Genomic DNA, 17,267 nt, shown 5'->3' with positions numbered 1-17,267 from the left:
ATTATTTGAAAGAGCTTGTATTGTCAGAAAAGGAAGTTTCTAGTGCTAACTACAAAAAATAGAATTTTTTAAATAAAGAGAAGATGTGCAAGACTGTCTTTTGCAGTGATTTCTAGAAAAACAATAAATGGCTTTTTCCTAACATTGTTATTAGTTATTATTTTATCATTAGTATTACCCTATATTACTATTCTTCCTAGCCATTTTCACTTGAAAATGATTATCAGTAAGCTAGCTATTTGAAAAATGTATTACATAGGAGGAACCTAATGGCACAAGTTTATGAATGGCCTTCAAATGCAACCAGTGGCAAGGGCCAGGTTTTCTGTATAGAAATGATTTTGTTAGCTTTAGAGAGCAGATGAGGCAGCCAATTTGTTTAAAACAATACTGTTTCAATGGAATTTTTGTCTTATTTTCACAGGTAGTATCTGATGATGCCCTGGTCCATTGGTTAGATCAGTATAATTCATCTGCAGATACTTGTACTCATGCTTATTGGTTAGTATTTTCATGTTTCTCATCATATATTGCAAAGTGTGATCAAGATTTAATATAGGGGCCGGCCCAGTGGCGCAGCGGTTAAGTTCGCACATTCCACTTCGTCAGCTCAGGGTTCACCAGTTCAGATCCCGGGTGCGGACGTGGCACTGCTTGGCCTGCCGTGCTGTGGTAGGCATCCCACGTGTAGAGTAGAGGAAGACGGGCACGGATGTTGGCTCAGGGCCGGGCTTCCTCGGCAAGGAAAGGAGGACTGGCAGTGGTTAGCTCAGGGCTGGTCTTCCTCAAAAAAAAGATTTAATTTAAACATGGCTTCACTCTTTAGCTGTCTGAACCTATAAGTACATGAACAGATTATTGTCAGGTGGTGTTCTTTCAGTCAGAAGTACTTGTTCGATGGGCATGGACCGCATGCTGTTTAGATGTCCCCTCTGCTCTTCACTGATGCTGTTACTTCCAACCAATTGGTGTCTGGCAGCATGGACTTAACTGTTATTCTTAGTGTTAAGACTTACTTTTTCTCTCTTCTTCTCTGCGCCTTCCCTTCCTTTATTTTTTCCTTCTCTTTTTTCCTCAAAACTTTACTGGTGTCCCAAGTCAGTTTTATTTTTAAGGCTAAGGATCTTCTGGGAAACCACAGAGATGCCTCAGGTAGCTGATAGCGCCAGAAAACTTACGTTGTTGAGCCCTCAAGCTGATCCTGCTGTGCCGCTAGGCCAGCCGGAGGTGTGTTCTTTCAAGTCGTTGTGTAATACCCCTTACAGTGTTCATCTGAGGACCTTGTATCGGGTATTTTCATACCCTACAAATCTGAATTCTCTTCAGTGTTTTCTTACCCATTAAATAGTTAGTGTCATATATGACCCACTTTATGAAAAGGGATATAGAGTATCGATGAATTTTAGGTAGTTTTTTAGACATATGTAGGTAAATACATTTGCTTTGATGTGAGCAATGATTGCTGTTTGCATTTTGAAGTAAATTAGTCCTGTTGGAAATTAACTTAGGAAGAGCCTTTAAGATAAAATATTTTAAAAGTTACTCTACAAAAGTCCTCTAAAACATTTGCTTTGAGTTTTAGCAAGAAAAGTGCCCTACTGCTGTGCATTAAATTCATCTTGAATTAATACTGGAAAGACCTTTTTATTGTGAATTGTGAAAATAATTTTTAGCATAAAATTTTAGTATGTCTTCCTTTTTCACAGTTTTTAAAAAAATTACATATGGTTTCATTTTTTGTTTGTTTCTTGAGTCCTTTCCCACCTATCAGATTTTATTTGTTTATTTATTTATTTATTGGTAGTTTAATACTATAGAAATAACTGGCAGGATTATTTCATAAGCTAGTGTTAATACAGCAAACTAATGGATGTTAAAATGGCAAATGCTTAAATGGATCAAAACCAGTAAATCAGCCCTTTTACAGGGGCTCAGGCCCCAGAAATAACTAATTTTAAAAATCAGTAGTGATACCTTAAATAGCAAAGGGTAATCCAATATGTCAAAAGATTGTAATCTAAGAAACTGTCAGTAAAGGGAATGGTGCTAGGACATTTTCCATTTGGAATTTGGGTAGACCTTGCAAGCCGTGTGTGTGTGTGTGTGTACATGTATATGTATATTTATAAATATATATCCCCCCTCCTCCCATCTATCCTAGGCGTGGCAATTGCAAAAAAGCAAGTTTGGGATTGGTTTGTGAAATAGGTCTTCGTTGCCGCACATATTATGTATTATGTGGCTCAGTACTGAGTGTCTGGACAAAAGTTGAGGGTGTTTTAGCATCTGTCAGTGGCACAAACGTGAAAATGCAGATAGTTCGGCTAAGAACGGAGGATGGACAGCGGATTGTAGGTGAGTCTAATTTTTTTTGGTTTGAGCTGTGGGAAAAAAATCAGATTCTGTTTCTTTCTAATTTTGCTTCTAACATCTTAGAATCTCTTCATCTATTCCAGTAGTGGGGTAGAGCTTGCTTTTGTATCTTCTTAAACGGTTGAACATAAGGTAAGCCTTTGAATGGACATTGTTGATTCTGGCTCAAATTCTGATGTGGTCGTTTATTTTATGCTGCTCTCTTCTGCTTCTTGCTCCCCTTCCTCACTGTTAACCATCTTCGTAGGCTCCCTGATGTGAAGACCAAGCTCTGCCTCTTACCCAGGATTCTCTAGCTGGTAGAATACAAAAGTCTACATTTTATGTTCATTTAGCCAGATTGAGACTATGGAACTCAAAGCCACTGTGCACAGAGGATGGACTGGAGTCCTGCAGGGAGTAAGGGCAAACCAGGCTAGCTGTTCCCACCATTCACCCAATTACAGGCTTCACAGCAATCCATCCAGTTATTGTACTTTCTCTATTGCTTTACCTTTATTTCATTTGCAGCAGCCTTCCTCTGTATAATAGATTGCAGGTTGGCAGCCTGTAGGCCAAAGTCAGTCCGTGAACATCTTTTTGACCCTTGAGTATTTTTGGTTATTGCAAGTTTTCATTTGAATTAGTTGCCAACGTAAAATCATATCAAAAGTCTGGATTTGCATCATCTTTTAAAAAAACACAATAGCTTCTCTGAAACTTTGAGCCCCTAGTCCCACACAGGAGGAGTTAAAGTGCCCTTACCCAGGGTTTATACTCTTCCAGTTTCCTAGCATCCACACTGTGGCCACTTAGAAGTTACCTGCTTTAGTAAGCATTTGAATTTGCAGCCACTGTTCTGTCGTCGTCTTGGTACAGTAGTCATGCCAGTGAAGGTGGTGTTCGGATACATTTGTGGAGCTGCAAAGATAGTAGATAGAAAGGTACCATACTTGACCTTCTGTTCCTCTACCAAGGAGATGGTGTTACACTAGACATATGCTCAGGTATTTGTGGGTAATGCTGCTGAGGAATTGCGATACTCACGAAGGGGCTATTTTAGTTATTAGGTATTCATTTAGTTTTTGTGTGGAGTCTTGTTCGTTACACTTAATATTATGCCTCCTTAGAATTTGCTGTGAAGCTGTAAGATACAGTATGGTTTCTCCTGGATGCAGCCTTTATAAATTCTTGTTTCTAATTGCAGGTTTGATCATTCCTGCAAATTGTGTCTCTCCTCTTGTAAATCTCCTGTCAACTTCAGACCAGTCTCAACAGCTTGCTGTCCAACAGAAACAGCTCTGGCAGCAGCGTCACCCCCAGAGCATCGCCAACTTGAGCAACGCATAAGAACAGACAGGTTTCAACATGGATGTATCTGAAATGCTGTTGAAGCATATCATTTGCATAAAAATCAGGGACAGTTTCCAAAGAATTATAATTTTTTTCAGTTGTGCTCTCTCTAGTTAATTTTTTGGGGAATAAGGACAAACCTGGAATAGATAGCAAAACTGAAAGTCAGCGGTGCCGATGGTGGCCCACATGTCTTCCCTTTGCTTCCCCATGGTACTTCCCATCTGCTTTCACTCTGGGCGAGCAGAGGACTCTGTGTGTGTGCGTGTGTGTCAGTCTGTTTGTTTACTTCTGAGTTTCTTAAAAGCTACAAACCACAATTGGTTTAAAAATGCTTGGAACTTCCCAAACTGGCTTTACTTTTACGTTATCCAGTGCTCAGGGTTAACGCAGTCCATCCATGCCATTGCTGTGGGAGTTATCCCCAGATGCATGTGTTTGAGTCTATAAATATAGCAAATATATATTGATTTCTTTTTCCAACTTAATAATAGGTTTATTAAAGCATGAAATGAAAGTTGCGTATCCTGCATTCAGGTTCTTTTCTGGTTTTTGTTCTGACAGTGCATGTCTCTGAAAGCATGCGTAAACAAGATTAACACAGAAGTCAAGTGACAGAAACGTGTGTCGATGTACAGCATTGGTTATTGCATTTTTATAGTGTTTATACCTGGGTGTTGCTTCTAACCCTGCGAGTCCCTTTCCCCCCTACCTCCCCATTCTCCTTGCCCCCGGTTTCTTGTCAAGGTAATGAGTACATACTTTTTTTTGTGATAAAACTCTTAAAAGTTAATTTTAACATATTAATAGTATTCCTAATGTGCTGCAAAAATGGCTGTAAGCCTGCTTTTCTTAAAATTACATTCTCCTTAACTTAAAGATAGTTTTAGAAAGAAGTACAAATTGGCTTCCATCTTGCAAAGAATCTTTTTTTTTTTTACCTTATTATCTTAATTTGCTTTGTCACTTATGAAAAAGGAAACCGTACTTGAGTTGTAAACTAGACAATGAGGAAACACTTGAGGCTTCTGCTGTATGTTTATTTCTTGTTGTTATTGTTGTTACCCAGTAACTTGAATATTGTTTAATGTGTTGTAAGACATTGTAGAGTTTCTCTCAAGCTGTTAAAAATGGTAATGTACAAATGTGAATAGACACTTATCTATAATATGGGTAAGTTTTGTTTTGCCTATAATAGATGTTTATAAAAACAAGTGAGGGGACAATTGATCTTTTTGTTTCCTTTTTTTTTCCTTTCCTTTTTTTTGCTTGCACAGGTTGCACTATTGAAAAATTGAGATTGTATAAACCTGGTCAAAAGCTGCAAGATAGCACAGTCTTGTAGATGTCAAATAAAAAGTTATAATGTAACCCGAAGTGGACTCTTGCTTAGGCCTCACCCCTCAGAAGGAGTCTGTGATGGGGATTCTGCAGAGCTCGCGTGTCGCTCAGCATTCCAGGTAGTCTGATATTTTGGCTTAAAACCTACCCCTCAAAACTGAGATGGTGTTGAGGAAGGGGTAAAAGTGATAGGACTTTTGAGCGTTACTCAAGTTGAATTGTTCTCCTTTGTTACTTTTTAAACTCTTCACAGAATTGAGTGAGATGTCTGTTAAGTGATGGAAAGCTAAGACTTTCATCCTTTTGTGTTTCTTTAACTTGAGTTTGGTTATGTCAAATTTACCGTGAGTTTCCTTCCTTTGGATTTATCTATTCTCGATGCCTGAAAGGACACATTGAGAATAATTTCTCTTCTTTGGTGTATTTTGCCCAGTGGATGCAACTTTGATCCTCAGTCTAGTCCTTATATCTCAGGCAGTGATCCGTATGAATATCAACCAGTGTCCCTTGTTAGGGCCACTAGACCCAGCTGACAGCCAAGAACAGAATTGTCCCGCCTGCAGCAAACCTTCCGAGTCAGTCCTGTTTTTAGACCGGTAGCGCAGTCAGCTTCCATGAACAGACCGAGGTGAACCAGAGCTGGGGAGGGGAAGCACAGCAAACCTGCCCCCTCCAGTGAGACAACATGGCAGGGTTGGGGAAGATAGATGCTCAGAGGCTGTTGGCCCCGTCTCCTTTTTGTGTGTGTGAGGGTATCTTTTAAAAGCAGGTTACAGTTTTTTCCGAACAGCGTCATGAGGATTCTTTAGCGTGCGGTTAGTTCACCCCCACAGTTCATGCTTGCTCTTGGGATAGCTGTCTTGACACAAAGGGGCATATGTATGTTCTGTTCTTTGTAGAACAACTTTGTTTTGCTTTTTAAAAATAAGGCCTCTGAAAACTCTTAAAGTAGGCCTCAAAAAGGCAACCAGTGTAAATGGATGGGGAGCTGAGATGCCGCATGCCCATGCCCGTCATGGTGTGGTGTGCCTGTGAGCACTGAGTCTGCTGCACTGCCCTCTCTTGGGAGGTGAACAGATGACCTTTACACTGTGCCCTTGTCCAAGCAAGTTCAGGTTGGCCAACGTAGGGAAACCCAGCATTCAAGGTCCCCCTTTATCAAAAAATCAAGTCTTAACAACAGCTAGCTTCTGTAAAACAGATCCACATATTTCAGGATCTGAATGCCACGTCTGAACCCAGGGGCCTTGTTGAACTCAACGTGAGTCCATTTGGCCTCTGCAATGCCTTTTCTCCCTTTTTAGCAATATGGCTCTGAGCACAAAGGCGTGATTGTAAATCATGTTGGTGTTTTCAGAGTTTGCAGTGTCAATTGTACTGAAAACCACTTCCCAAGTCCAGAGCCATTCAAATGGTATTTTGGGGGGAATTAAATCTTCCCCTAATTTAGCAACCTCCATACCACATGGTCTCTATCTGCAGTTAAGTGGGACTATCCAGATATGTATCAATGATGTGAATTCCTGAAAGTATTAACAAAGTATTTCTTTAAACACAATTTGCTCAAAAAGTAAATATCTTAAGCAGTTTTCCCTTTTTGCTGCTAAATTACAGATACACTCTTTTTTTTCTTCACATCTATATATGTTACCAAGAATCTGCATCCAAAACAATGTAGTAGTGTGTGTGTATATATATTTATTCCTATCCCATTAATTAGCACTTCAGAAAACTTTTTGAGTTGCAACAACAAACCTTTTAGTTTTGTTTTGCTTCATCTATAAAAGTTAAAGTTCTAGATTACCAAACTCCCAGGGAATATAATATTTAGAGGCACAATTTTCTGCCTGTAGCCCCTGGGCATTCATTTGCTAATCTCCATGTGATGATATTAGAACAGTGTCTAACGGGCATGACAAGAAAGGGTACCAGGACAGCATTCACAGAAATGAGAACCGTTTCCTCTACTCATTCCACTTTCCAGTTTAGCATGAGGGAAAAAGCAATAGATTAGAAATGATTGTTGCATCTCAATTTATGAAAGTAGGGGCAGAGGAAAGGTATTTTTCCCTTGGGTCCTTTTCTTGATAAGATATTCAGAGAAAGGTTCTTATCAAAATACTCTCATTTTAAAAATGTGCCCGAGTGGTATGTGATCATTTCCAAGAATGGTGCTATACAACAGTCGCTGTGAGGCTTGGGATCCAGTTAGTAGATGTTTGGTCAGTTCAGGCGTCCCAGTGACAAAGGCAACCACTGTGATGATGGGCATTTGTTGATTCCCCTTGCTGTGTCTGGGGTCTCCCCAGCTCACATCATCCCTTGCACACGCACTGTGTACATGTGGCTGCTCGAATTCAGTAAGCAGTCCATGTCGTGGCTACAGCTGCGAACAAAAACCCTTTGTAAAAATTCCTTGTTGGATGCCAATGGTCTATACAAATGCAGTGTCTTTTAAGGGCGTGTAAGCAAAGGAAACACATCTAGATACCTGCAACTCAAGCTAGCTAGTAATCTTCTGAGTACTTGAGGTGAAACCCAAAACCCACCTTCTAATTGTATGCTGTACTTATATATATGTACATAAATGTGTATATATAGAGATGTTGAGTTCTTTTGAATTCTGAATGTAAATATTTCTTGTAAATTGGGATCTTACCCACTTATTTTTCCCTTTTCCCTCCTCCTTTCAGTCCTATTTATTCTTTTCTTGACTCTGCATATGGGGCATCTTATAATTTTTTTTTTTTAATGAAGAAAAGTATGAAAAACTTCTTAGTTGAATTTGTTCATATATTTTAGAATTCAGTTGTGCATCTTTGCTATAGACTATAGAATTCTTATGTCTGTTTTGTGTTAATACTTTTCAACACGCCTGATTGTGTTTTGCGTTTTTATTACAGATTTTTACTCTGTGCAATGCGTTGTATTGGGGGGAATGTACTTGAGTGCAATTTCTGATACTGTCATTATATGACTAGTTCTGCTCATTTATGTTGCTCTTTGGAAGCTATAGTGAGCCTGATGTTTTCACATAAAAAAATTTCTTCCCAAGACTTCTTTAAGCTCCTCTAACTTCTTCAGTGCATTTGGGATCAAACTTAGTTCTTCAGGAAACCCGACTTGTTCCTACCCTTGCACTTTTTCAGGCCTGCACCAAAGTTCATCTGTGTGACTCTAGCTGAGAGGAAAACCTTACTGATCTGAATAGTGATTTAATGGCCTGCTGCTGCTGCAAACTTTCTGTTTCTTTGAGAAGTTGGGCCTGTATTTTTAACCTACAAATAATAGTCAGAAATTTACTTTGCAGTCGGCACAGATAATCCACTTCTGCTCTCGTCTGTTCAGGATATTTATGGGGAGAGAGGCCTGGTACATGCGGGTGTCCATATTGACAGGTAACATTAGAGAATGTACTTTAAGGAGCAATTGTCTTCCAAAAGAGAGCAACACAACTGCTGTGGGGCTTCCAGGAGCCTTCAGCTCGTGGGTTGATTCTGTGCTGAGGGTAAAACAGGCACTTAACCGCAGAAGGACTGGCCAGTAGGATCCCCGAGCTACTCTGCCACAGGGACTGGTGGATTTATCTTGACAGGATCAGCCATAAACCTAGGAGCTGAGCTGGATTAAGGTATTCTTAACAATTAGTGTTGCCCCTAGGGAAGACCCAGGGCTGGCTCAGGAAAATGGTGGTGGCCGTCACCTGGGAGGCAAATGTTGGGTTTTTCCTTACAGATTTTAAACCTTTAAGAAAACGTTTCTCATAACTTTTAGGAAAGATTGCCACGAGCATTTCTTGAGCCTTGAATTCATGTGCACGTTTCATTCATTACTATTGAACTTGGCAGACTTGTGGAAAATTTAACAGTTTGTGTTTAGGCGAGTCTTGGGAACCTCACTGGCCGTGAACTAGGGCCTGCCGGAGCCCAGCTCTGGTGTGAAGGCCTGCCTTGCCCAGCTTGCCGCCTGTGGCGCCGGGGAGCGGCTCAACTGTGTGGTTTGCAGCAGCCGCCGTCGCAGCGGCAGCAGGGTGGCAGGGCGCGTGAAGCTGAGACTGCCCCTGTAGTGCAGAGCCGAGCAGGGGATGCAGACTGGGAAAGTTGCTTCTTTTTGATACTTGCAATTCAGGCCTCCTCAGGCCGAAGGTCAGTCCATGGGCCGCTTAGGGAGAACTGCTGGCTTTTCCACCTGCCCTGCCCTAAGGGCCTTTCTTACTTTGACAGTATTTGTGGCACTGAAGAGGGTAAAGAAGCTTGAGCCTTCTTTCTGACTTCCACTTTCTGGGGCAGAGAGCTTTTTTTCTACGTAGCACATTGCAGTCTCACGCCATCCGAAAAAATCATTCTGTTCATGGTTTATACTGAATTTGCAAACTACTGATATTCTTTTTCAATAACCACTTGTGTCTACCATCAACCATGAGAGGTGGGAAGAGGTACGCTGTATCTCTGCAATAAAACCCTGGCCAGGTTCTACCTCCGCTGAGCAAAGGATACTTTTATACGTAGGCCTAGATCTTTCCTTTCCTCACCTGCCATGGTGCATCTTGAGACAACATGCGATGGAATCCAAAGACAATTTGAAACAAAGGTGGATGTAACTCTTTTGGTTGTTTTTATTTCATTCTGTTTTTTTAAATCTCCCTTTTTATATTGCTATTCCGTTTCGAATGTCCGTCAGTGTATGAAGGGTACACACTGTTCTGGTGATACTGCACTGCTTCCTTCAGCCTTCCACGGGAATGCAGTACTAAGTGTCCAGAAACAATTGTTAAGACCGTTTTGATGTGTAACTTTAAAAATTGGGTCTCATGCAATAAAAATGTATTGGCTGCATTTAGTGAGGTTTACCCTTGCAAGTGAAAAACGATTAACCATGAAGCGTAACAAATTCTGTATTTAGTTTTTTGTTGTTACTGTGGTTTTTGTTTTTGTTTTTGTTTTCTTTTTTTGTAAGATTCTTAAATAAATTAAACTGGCTGATACGCTCCTTCTCTCTTCGTGCTTTCTTGGTCTGGGTTCTGAGCAGCTGCTGGAGCTGTGTCAGTGCTGCCACGCACCCCTGGAGAGCTGCTTTCCATCTGGGAGCTTGGACTTCTGTCCTCTCGGCACTGTTATTTAACGTGAGTGATAGAAGGCTGCTCGCCTGTTGATCTCGTGGATAAAATGGAAGCCAGCGCTCATCAGAGCAGGAAGTATACACGCTGTCTGATGGTCAGACAGTACCACAGGCCTGGGCGAGGTCCTGCCACCTACCACTGTCCCCGAAACTCAGGTCACGGGGTGTCTTCCCTGAAAGATACCACAAAACAGGAGGGTAGCCGCGAGCGTTGTGTTGGAGGACTTGGAGATACAAGCCTCCCGATTTAAAATCCATTCCCGGTGTTGAGCAGCCACCCAGTCTGTGCGTCCAAGATTCGAGCTCTGCTTATGAAGAAACAAAACAGAAACTAGTGACCCCGCTCAGGGGGTATGGAGCGCTTAGTGTGTGCCCTTCCTGTGGAGTGCTTGCTTTGTTTGTCTCCACAGTCCTCAATCCTCCCGTAGTATTTTTTTCTTCTGCTTTTTCTCTCCCAATCCCCCCAGTGTATAGTTGCATATTTTAGTTGTAGGTCCTTCTAGTTGTGGCATGTGGGACGCCACCTCAGCATGGCCTGATGAGCAGTGCCATGTCTGCTCCCAGGATCCAAACCAGCGAAACCCTGGGCCGCCAAAGCAGAGTGTGCGAACTTAACCACTCGGCCACGGGGCTGGCCCCAGTCCTCCTGTAGTTTTCAGATGAAGTTACTTTGCTCATAAGCTATGAAGGCCTTTTAGTTTCTAACTTTTGTGGAATTGGTGCTTGTATTAATATTCATTTGTTCAGTTAGTGTTCAGCAAGCAGCCGCTACGTGACTAGCATTGGGCCACATGCCGTCCCCAGCAGGTGATTCCTCGTGGGTAGTTAGTCTAATATTGGAGACAGTAAACAAGTGAGCAGGTAAGATTCTGGTGGTCCTGGGAGTTAGGAAGAAAACAGGAATGCTACGAGCACCTGAGGGTGGGGCCATTGGCGTGTTGACTCAGGTGACTGAGCAATGCGCTGGCACCAGATTGCCTCGAGGGAGCTGGAGTGGGTGGAGAGAAGGGAGTGCGGCTATTTTATGCCAGTACTGAGCTCTGGGGCTCATTGATAGAGAAATAATGATTGGCCGAGAACTCCAGCCAGCTCCTTGCACTGGACCTGGGAAGCCAGAGAATTTTGGAAAGAACAGGCGAAAAGACACCACAGAAAGGAGAACAGTTTGGCACGCGAGAGAATAGCAACTAGATTCTTTGCCCTGTGTGTGTGGTTAAAGAAATCCTCCCTGCCCCTGACAGGCGCGAGCACCCTCACTCAGTCCACAGATGAAGAGACGGGAGCCAGCAAGGGGTGGGGGCCTGGCCAGCCCGGGCGGTCTGGGCCGGGAGGCCGTGCTGCTGCCCTCCAGACCTGGAGAAAGGCCGTGGGTGGGAGGGAGGATGGGGTGCATGGATGGGTGTTTTTAAACGTTTAGAGTATAGCTTGTTTGGGTCTTCTCTCTGTGGGGTTTGAAATGCTTGAGAGACTCATTCAATTTGTAGATTGAAATGCTTAAGGGAATCTAATCAAATTTGTAAATGGTGTTCATGTTTAGGGGAACTTAATTTGTTAAATACACGAGATAATTGAGCATTAACTGAAGAACAAGTGAAAGGGAGTGTTTTACATTTTAACTTAAATTTTACTCAGATATTTGTAAGTTGAGCTTGAAGCCTGAGAGGAAACTTGTTTTTAAGTGTATAACCTTAATAAATTGAATATGAATTTGAGTCAGCAATAAGAGACCAGACTTCATATGGAGCCTCCACCATCCGCACCATTTTTCTGTTACAGTTCCAGTTTGCTTTGACCTTGTTCCCTTCAGCCTCTTATCTGTGCTCGAGTCTGTGTTCAGCCTCACCATGTGAGCCCCTGGGCCTGGGCACTACTGACATTCAGGCCAGGCCATTCTTTTGGAGGTGCTGTCCTGTGCGTTGTAGGCTGTTGAGTAGCATCCCTGGCCTCTATCCACTAGAGGCCAGTAGTACCCACTGCACCTCCCACCCCCAGTTACGACAACCCAAAATGTCTCCAGACATTGCCAAATGTCCTGTGAGGGGCAGAATTGCCCCTGGTTGAGAACCACTGCCCTAGACAAAATAGTCATAAAGAGGCAAAAAGCTAGGTTCTGTGATCTGTGTGCGTGTGTGCCTGCACGATCTGTGTGTTTTACAGAGGACAAGGCCCATGTCAAGGGGGTACCACCCCTGATATATAGAAAATATAAAAGTTAGGTGGCTGGGGGTTTGGAGTGTGTACAATACAATTTCCATAAGTATGAATATTTATCAGCTAGTCATTTGAGAGCATGATGTAAAGAAGCCATCTGTGAAGGCCTTTATGGAGAGAAAAGAGGCTAAAAGAAATGTGCAAAATGCTTATTTTTAGAGTCCAGTTCTCAGCAAGTTGGCTTCGTCCTCTGAAAGCTGCCCGATCGGGGCGTGAAGTGCATCACTGGGTTAGGAGAGGCAGGTGTCACGCTAAATGTTGCAAATCGTCGTCACTGGGTTAAGAATTACCACTAAGTGTCCGCAAAGGTGAGATGGCTAGGGGGATGCTAAATTAGTCTGAAATACTTAATTTTTACGTTTTCGATTGGTTGTTTGCTTGAATAAGTAACACCCGCACATGACAGAAGTCAACAGGCAGAGGAGAACATACAGTGAACATTGTTTTCTCTCTGCTCCTACCGCTTGGCCCCATTCCTCCTCCTAAGGCTGTCATTCTTGCCAGTTTCTTCAGGATCCTTTCTTGGGGAGCTTTAGAGGGTAAGTTTTTGAGCATCACAAAAATGCTCTAGCTTCTGTTGTTTACCTTTGTTCCAGGCACGATTCATTTTCACAAAGATCAATCTGCGAGCCCTTGAATTACTGAGGAAATCCAAGCTAGAATAAATTATTAATTGTAGGAAATTGGGAAATTCAACAACATGAACCTTCAGTAGAAAGTTGTGTTTTATGTAGATGCCCACTGATTAGAGCAATAGGAGGCCCCTACAACTCTTCCTTTCATCTCTAGTCCTGGATAAGATAAACGACACAATGCTCTCAGTTCTTGCATTAATAGTGGGTTTCTGTTTAGTTTTCTGTCCCCACAGTTTAGGTTTTTGCATGTGTGTGTTTCTTGTTCAAAAGTATTGATATGAAAAGAGGGTCACGATGTCCTGAGAAGCTTGCATGTCCTATTTTTATTGTTCTAGCCATAGGGGATCAGGCTTAAGAAACAAACTTTTGTGATCTAAAACAGGGACTGGCAAACTAGTCCCCAGGTCAAATCCAGTCCACTACCTGTTTGTGAATGACCCTGCAAGCTAAGTTACTTTCTTAAATGGTTGAAAAAAAGAAGAAAATTGTGTATCATGTGAAAATTACATGAAATTCAAATTTGTGTTCATATATAAAGTTTTATTGGAACCCGGTCATGCCCATCCTTTTATGTATTGTCTAAGGCCGCTTTAGCGCCATAATGGCAGAGCTGTGTGGTTTGAGACTATATTGCCTGCAAAGCCTACAGTATTCACTCTTTGACCATTACAGGAAAAGCTTGCTGACTCCTAGTCTAAAAAACGGAGTCATGGCAGAAACATAACTGAAAATTAATAAATTTGGGAGTAGACCTCTGATCAAAACCCAACTTGCTAGAAAGTATGGTTTTACTGTCCTGAGGACATAGACCAATTTGGAGTCAGCAACTGTGACAGGCTAATCATGACACTTCCCCCACAGCTTGTCTGGCTGTCAAACTGTTGGGTCGGGCCACCTACTTAACTAGTTTCTTGGATCAGTGGTCTGTAAACACTTTTGGTCACATATTCCAATTAAAAAAAACAACACACATTTCTGAGCATACCTCCACTACTGTTTGCTAAGTTATCTGTAAGTTATACATGTGCTACTGTGCTAATATGTAGACGGTAAACCCCACATAAACAGAAGTTCTAATATTCTCTCTTCTGAGTTGCCCTTCTTACCACCCGGACAGGTGCACCCCACTTTAGGGCTGTTGTCTGGTGATGGAAACAGCTCCAAATGTTTCAAAGGGCTTTCTGGGCTGATGCTTTTCACTAGAGAAAATGGCATGTGTGTTGTCCATCTGCCTTCTTAGAAGGATGTTAGGATTTCGAGACTTCTTAGAGCTGCACCCCATCAAACCTCCCTAATCTTATGGAAGAAACTACGGCCCAAGGAGTTGAAACAACTTATTTGTGGCCTACGGAGAGGTTTATGGTGGATCCACAGCTCGAACTGGCCTCCTGATTTTCTTCCATGCCAGGCTCTTTCCCTGGGCTCCCCCTTCTCTCTCCTTCATTCATCTGTGCTTCCTGGCAAGCCGCTCTGTGAAATGCCCACTGAACTAATAAGGAGCCACTCTGGATCGTTCTGAAACCACTCATTAAAAGGTGCCTCTTTGAGTGAACTGCATACAGATGCTTGTTAGTGCAGCCACTACGAAGATTTCTTTCCCCTCTTAGGGGGTTTTAACTCTTAGACAAGGAAGAGCACAAAGGGAAAAAAATCCCAATTGTTTTTGAAGCCTGTTGTAGTGGGTTGAATGGTGGCCCCAAAAAGATATGTCCGCCTAGAATCTGTAAATGTGACCTTTTTTAAAAAAAAGGTCTTTCCAGGGTCCAGCCCCGTGGCCTAGTGGTTAAGTTTGGTGTGCTCTGCTTCAGCAGGCCCAAGTTTGGTTCCTGGGCACAGACCTACACCACCCATTGGCAGCCATGCTGTGGCAGGCGACCCACATACAAAATAGAGGAAGATTGGCACAGATGTTAGCTCAGGGCACATCTTCCTCAGCAAAAAAATAAATAAATAAAGGTCTTTGCAGATGTTATTAATTGAAGGTCTTGAAATGAGATTTTAAGGTCTTAAAGTGAGATCATTCTGGATTTGAGTGGGTCTTAAATCCACTGACAAGTGTTCTTAGAAGAGAAGACACATAGAGAAGAAGGCCACCTGAAGGCAGGATTGGAGTGATGCTGCCACAAGCCAAGGAACACCTGGAGTGAGCGGGAGCTGAAGAGGCACAGGATTCTTCCCTAGGGCCTCTGGAGGGCGCATGGCTCAGACTTCTGGCCTCCAGAACTGAGAATCAATTTCTGTTGTTGTAAGCCCCCAAGTTAGCGGTAACTTGTTATCGCAACCCCAGGAAACTAACCCATCTGTTATGGAAAGTGAGTTGTGAGCAGGAAGAAGGGTGAGAGCTGGAGTCCTCCAGCAGAGGAGAACTGATCACATTTGGTCTCATTGCTAGGAGCACATTGAGGCCCTTGTGGAATGTTCTATGTGGCTGACCAGAACATTCAAGGATGTAGTTCTTTCCGTCGAGAAGCTCAGACTCATGCAGGAGACAGAGCAGATTAAGTGCAATAGCAGGTGTTAACAGAGGGGCAGCCAGCCAGGGAAGACTTTTCAGAGGTGGGGATAGTTGAGCTGGGCTTTGATGGATGAACAGGAGTTTGCCAAGCGGAGCACAAGGGCAAGTTGGTGTAATGAAAGCAATGATGTGGGAATGGACAAGTACCAGGGTCATAAGCCAGTCTGGTCCGAAGAAGAACTAGTGGGAGGCAAGGGTTAAGGTAATGGTTCCAGTGTGGTGGGGTAAGAGGGAATAGCTAAATGTGGCTGCCATTCCTGGAACAATAAGCTTCATGACAACATGGAGATTGTCTTCTCCTGCCCCTAGAATAGTGCCTGAAATGTGGTGGACTCTCTATAAATATTTGTTGAATAAAGGGGAAAAAACTGGGGCCGCCCTGGTGGCACAGCGGTTAAGTTCGCATGTTCCACTTTGGCGGCCTGGGGTCCGCTGGTTCGGATCCCGGGTGTGGACATGGCACTGCTTGGCAAGCCATGCTGTGGCAGGTGTCCCACATGTAAAGTGGAGGAAGATGGGCACGGATCTTAGCTCAGGAGGGCTGGTCTTCCTCAGCAAAAAAGAGGAGAATTGGCAGCAGATGTTAGCTCAGGGCTAATCTTCCTCAAAAAAAAAAAAAAAAGGAGGGGGGACCCACATGATCTGAATAGATGCAGAAAAAGCATTTGACAAAACCCAACTCTCTTTTCATGATAAAACACTCAACAAACTGGAATAGAAGGGAACTTCCTCAACTTGATAAACGGCCTCTATGAAATGCCCACAGTTCACATCAGATGTAGCAGTGAAAACCTAAACACTTGCCCCCTACGATCAGGAACAAGACAAGGATGTCTGCTCCCACCACTTCTATCCAACACTGTCCTATAGTTCTGTCCTTGAGGTTCTGGTCATGGCAGTTAGGTGAGAAAGAGGAACAAAAGACATCCCATTTGGGAAGAAAGAAGTCAAACTCTATTTGGAGATGATATGATCTTAGACACAGAAAGCCCTAAAGAATCTACACACAGACACAAAAAAAGTATTAGAGCTAATAAGAGTTCAGGAAAGTTGTAGGATACAAGACAATATGCAAAATTCAGTTGTATTTCTTTTTATTTTATTTTATTTTTTAAAGATTGGCACCTGAGCTAGCAACTGTTGCCAATCTTCTTTTTTTTTTTTTCTGCTTTATCTTCCCAACCCCCCTGTACATAGTTGTATGTCTTAGTTGCAGGTCCTTCTAGTTGTGGGATGTGGGATGCCGCCTCAACATGGCCTGATGAGCAGTGCCATGTCCGTGCCCAGGATCTGAACCAGCGAAACCCTGGGCCACCGCAGCAGAGCGCGCGAACTTAACCACTCAGCCACGGGGCCGGCCCCCTCAGTTGTATTTCTATACACTAACAATGATCAATCCAAAAATTAAGAAAACAGTTCCACCAAAAATAATGAAATACTTAGGAATAAATTTAACCAAAGAAGTACAAGACTTGCACACTGAAAACTATAAAACACTGTTGAAATTAAACCAATAAGACCTACATAAATGGAAAGACGTCCTGCGTTCATGGACTGAAAGCATTGCAGTTAAGATGGACTACACCCTGCGCTAATGCACAGATTGAGTACAGGCCCTATCAAAATTCCAATTGCTTTTTTTTTTTTTTTTTTTTGCAAAAATGGGCAAGCTGATCTCAAAACTCAGAGAGTGATGCAAGGGACCCAGAATAACCAAAACAATCTCGAAAAAGAAAAACAAG

The 17,267-nt window shown here is 42.6% G+C and overlaps 1 protein-coding gene across 5 annotated transcripts in view; it reads left to right on the top strand.

The window, feature by feature from the left end:
* SBNO1 (strawberry notch homolog 1) overlaps positions 1-10,030 on the top strand; it is a 52,551-nt gene extending 42,521 nt beyond the window's left edge. For all 5 annotated transcript variants that reach the window (XM_023647281.2, XM_005612641.4, XM_014742195.3 and 2 more), the window contains 3 exons: positions 425-501; positions 2,162-2,355; positions 3,560-10,030. In XM_023647281.2, coding sequence (XP_023503049.1) covers positions 425-501; positions 2,162-2,355; positions 3,560-3,702 — 414 coding nt within the window. In that variant the 3' untranslated portion in view covers positions 3,703-10,030. The remainder of the gene's footprint in view (positions 1-424; positions 502-2,161; positions 2,356-3,559) is intronic.
* Positions 10,031-17,267: the final 7,237 nt, after the last annotated feature.

The sequence above is a fragment of the Equus caballus genome, chromosome 8 (genome assembly GCF_041296265.1).
Source record: "Equus caballus isolate H_3958 breed thoroughbred chromosome 8, TB-T2T, whole genome shotgun sequence".
Lineage (NCBI taxonomy): Eukaryota > Metazoa > Chordata > Mammalia > Perissodactyla > Equidae > Equus > Equus caballus.
This window is presented reverse-complemented; position numbering and strand designations above follow the sequence as displayed.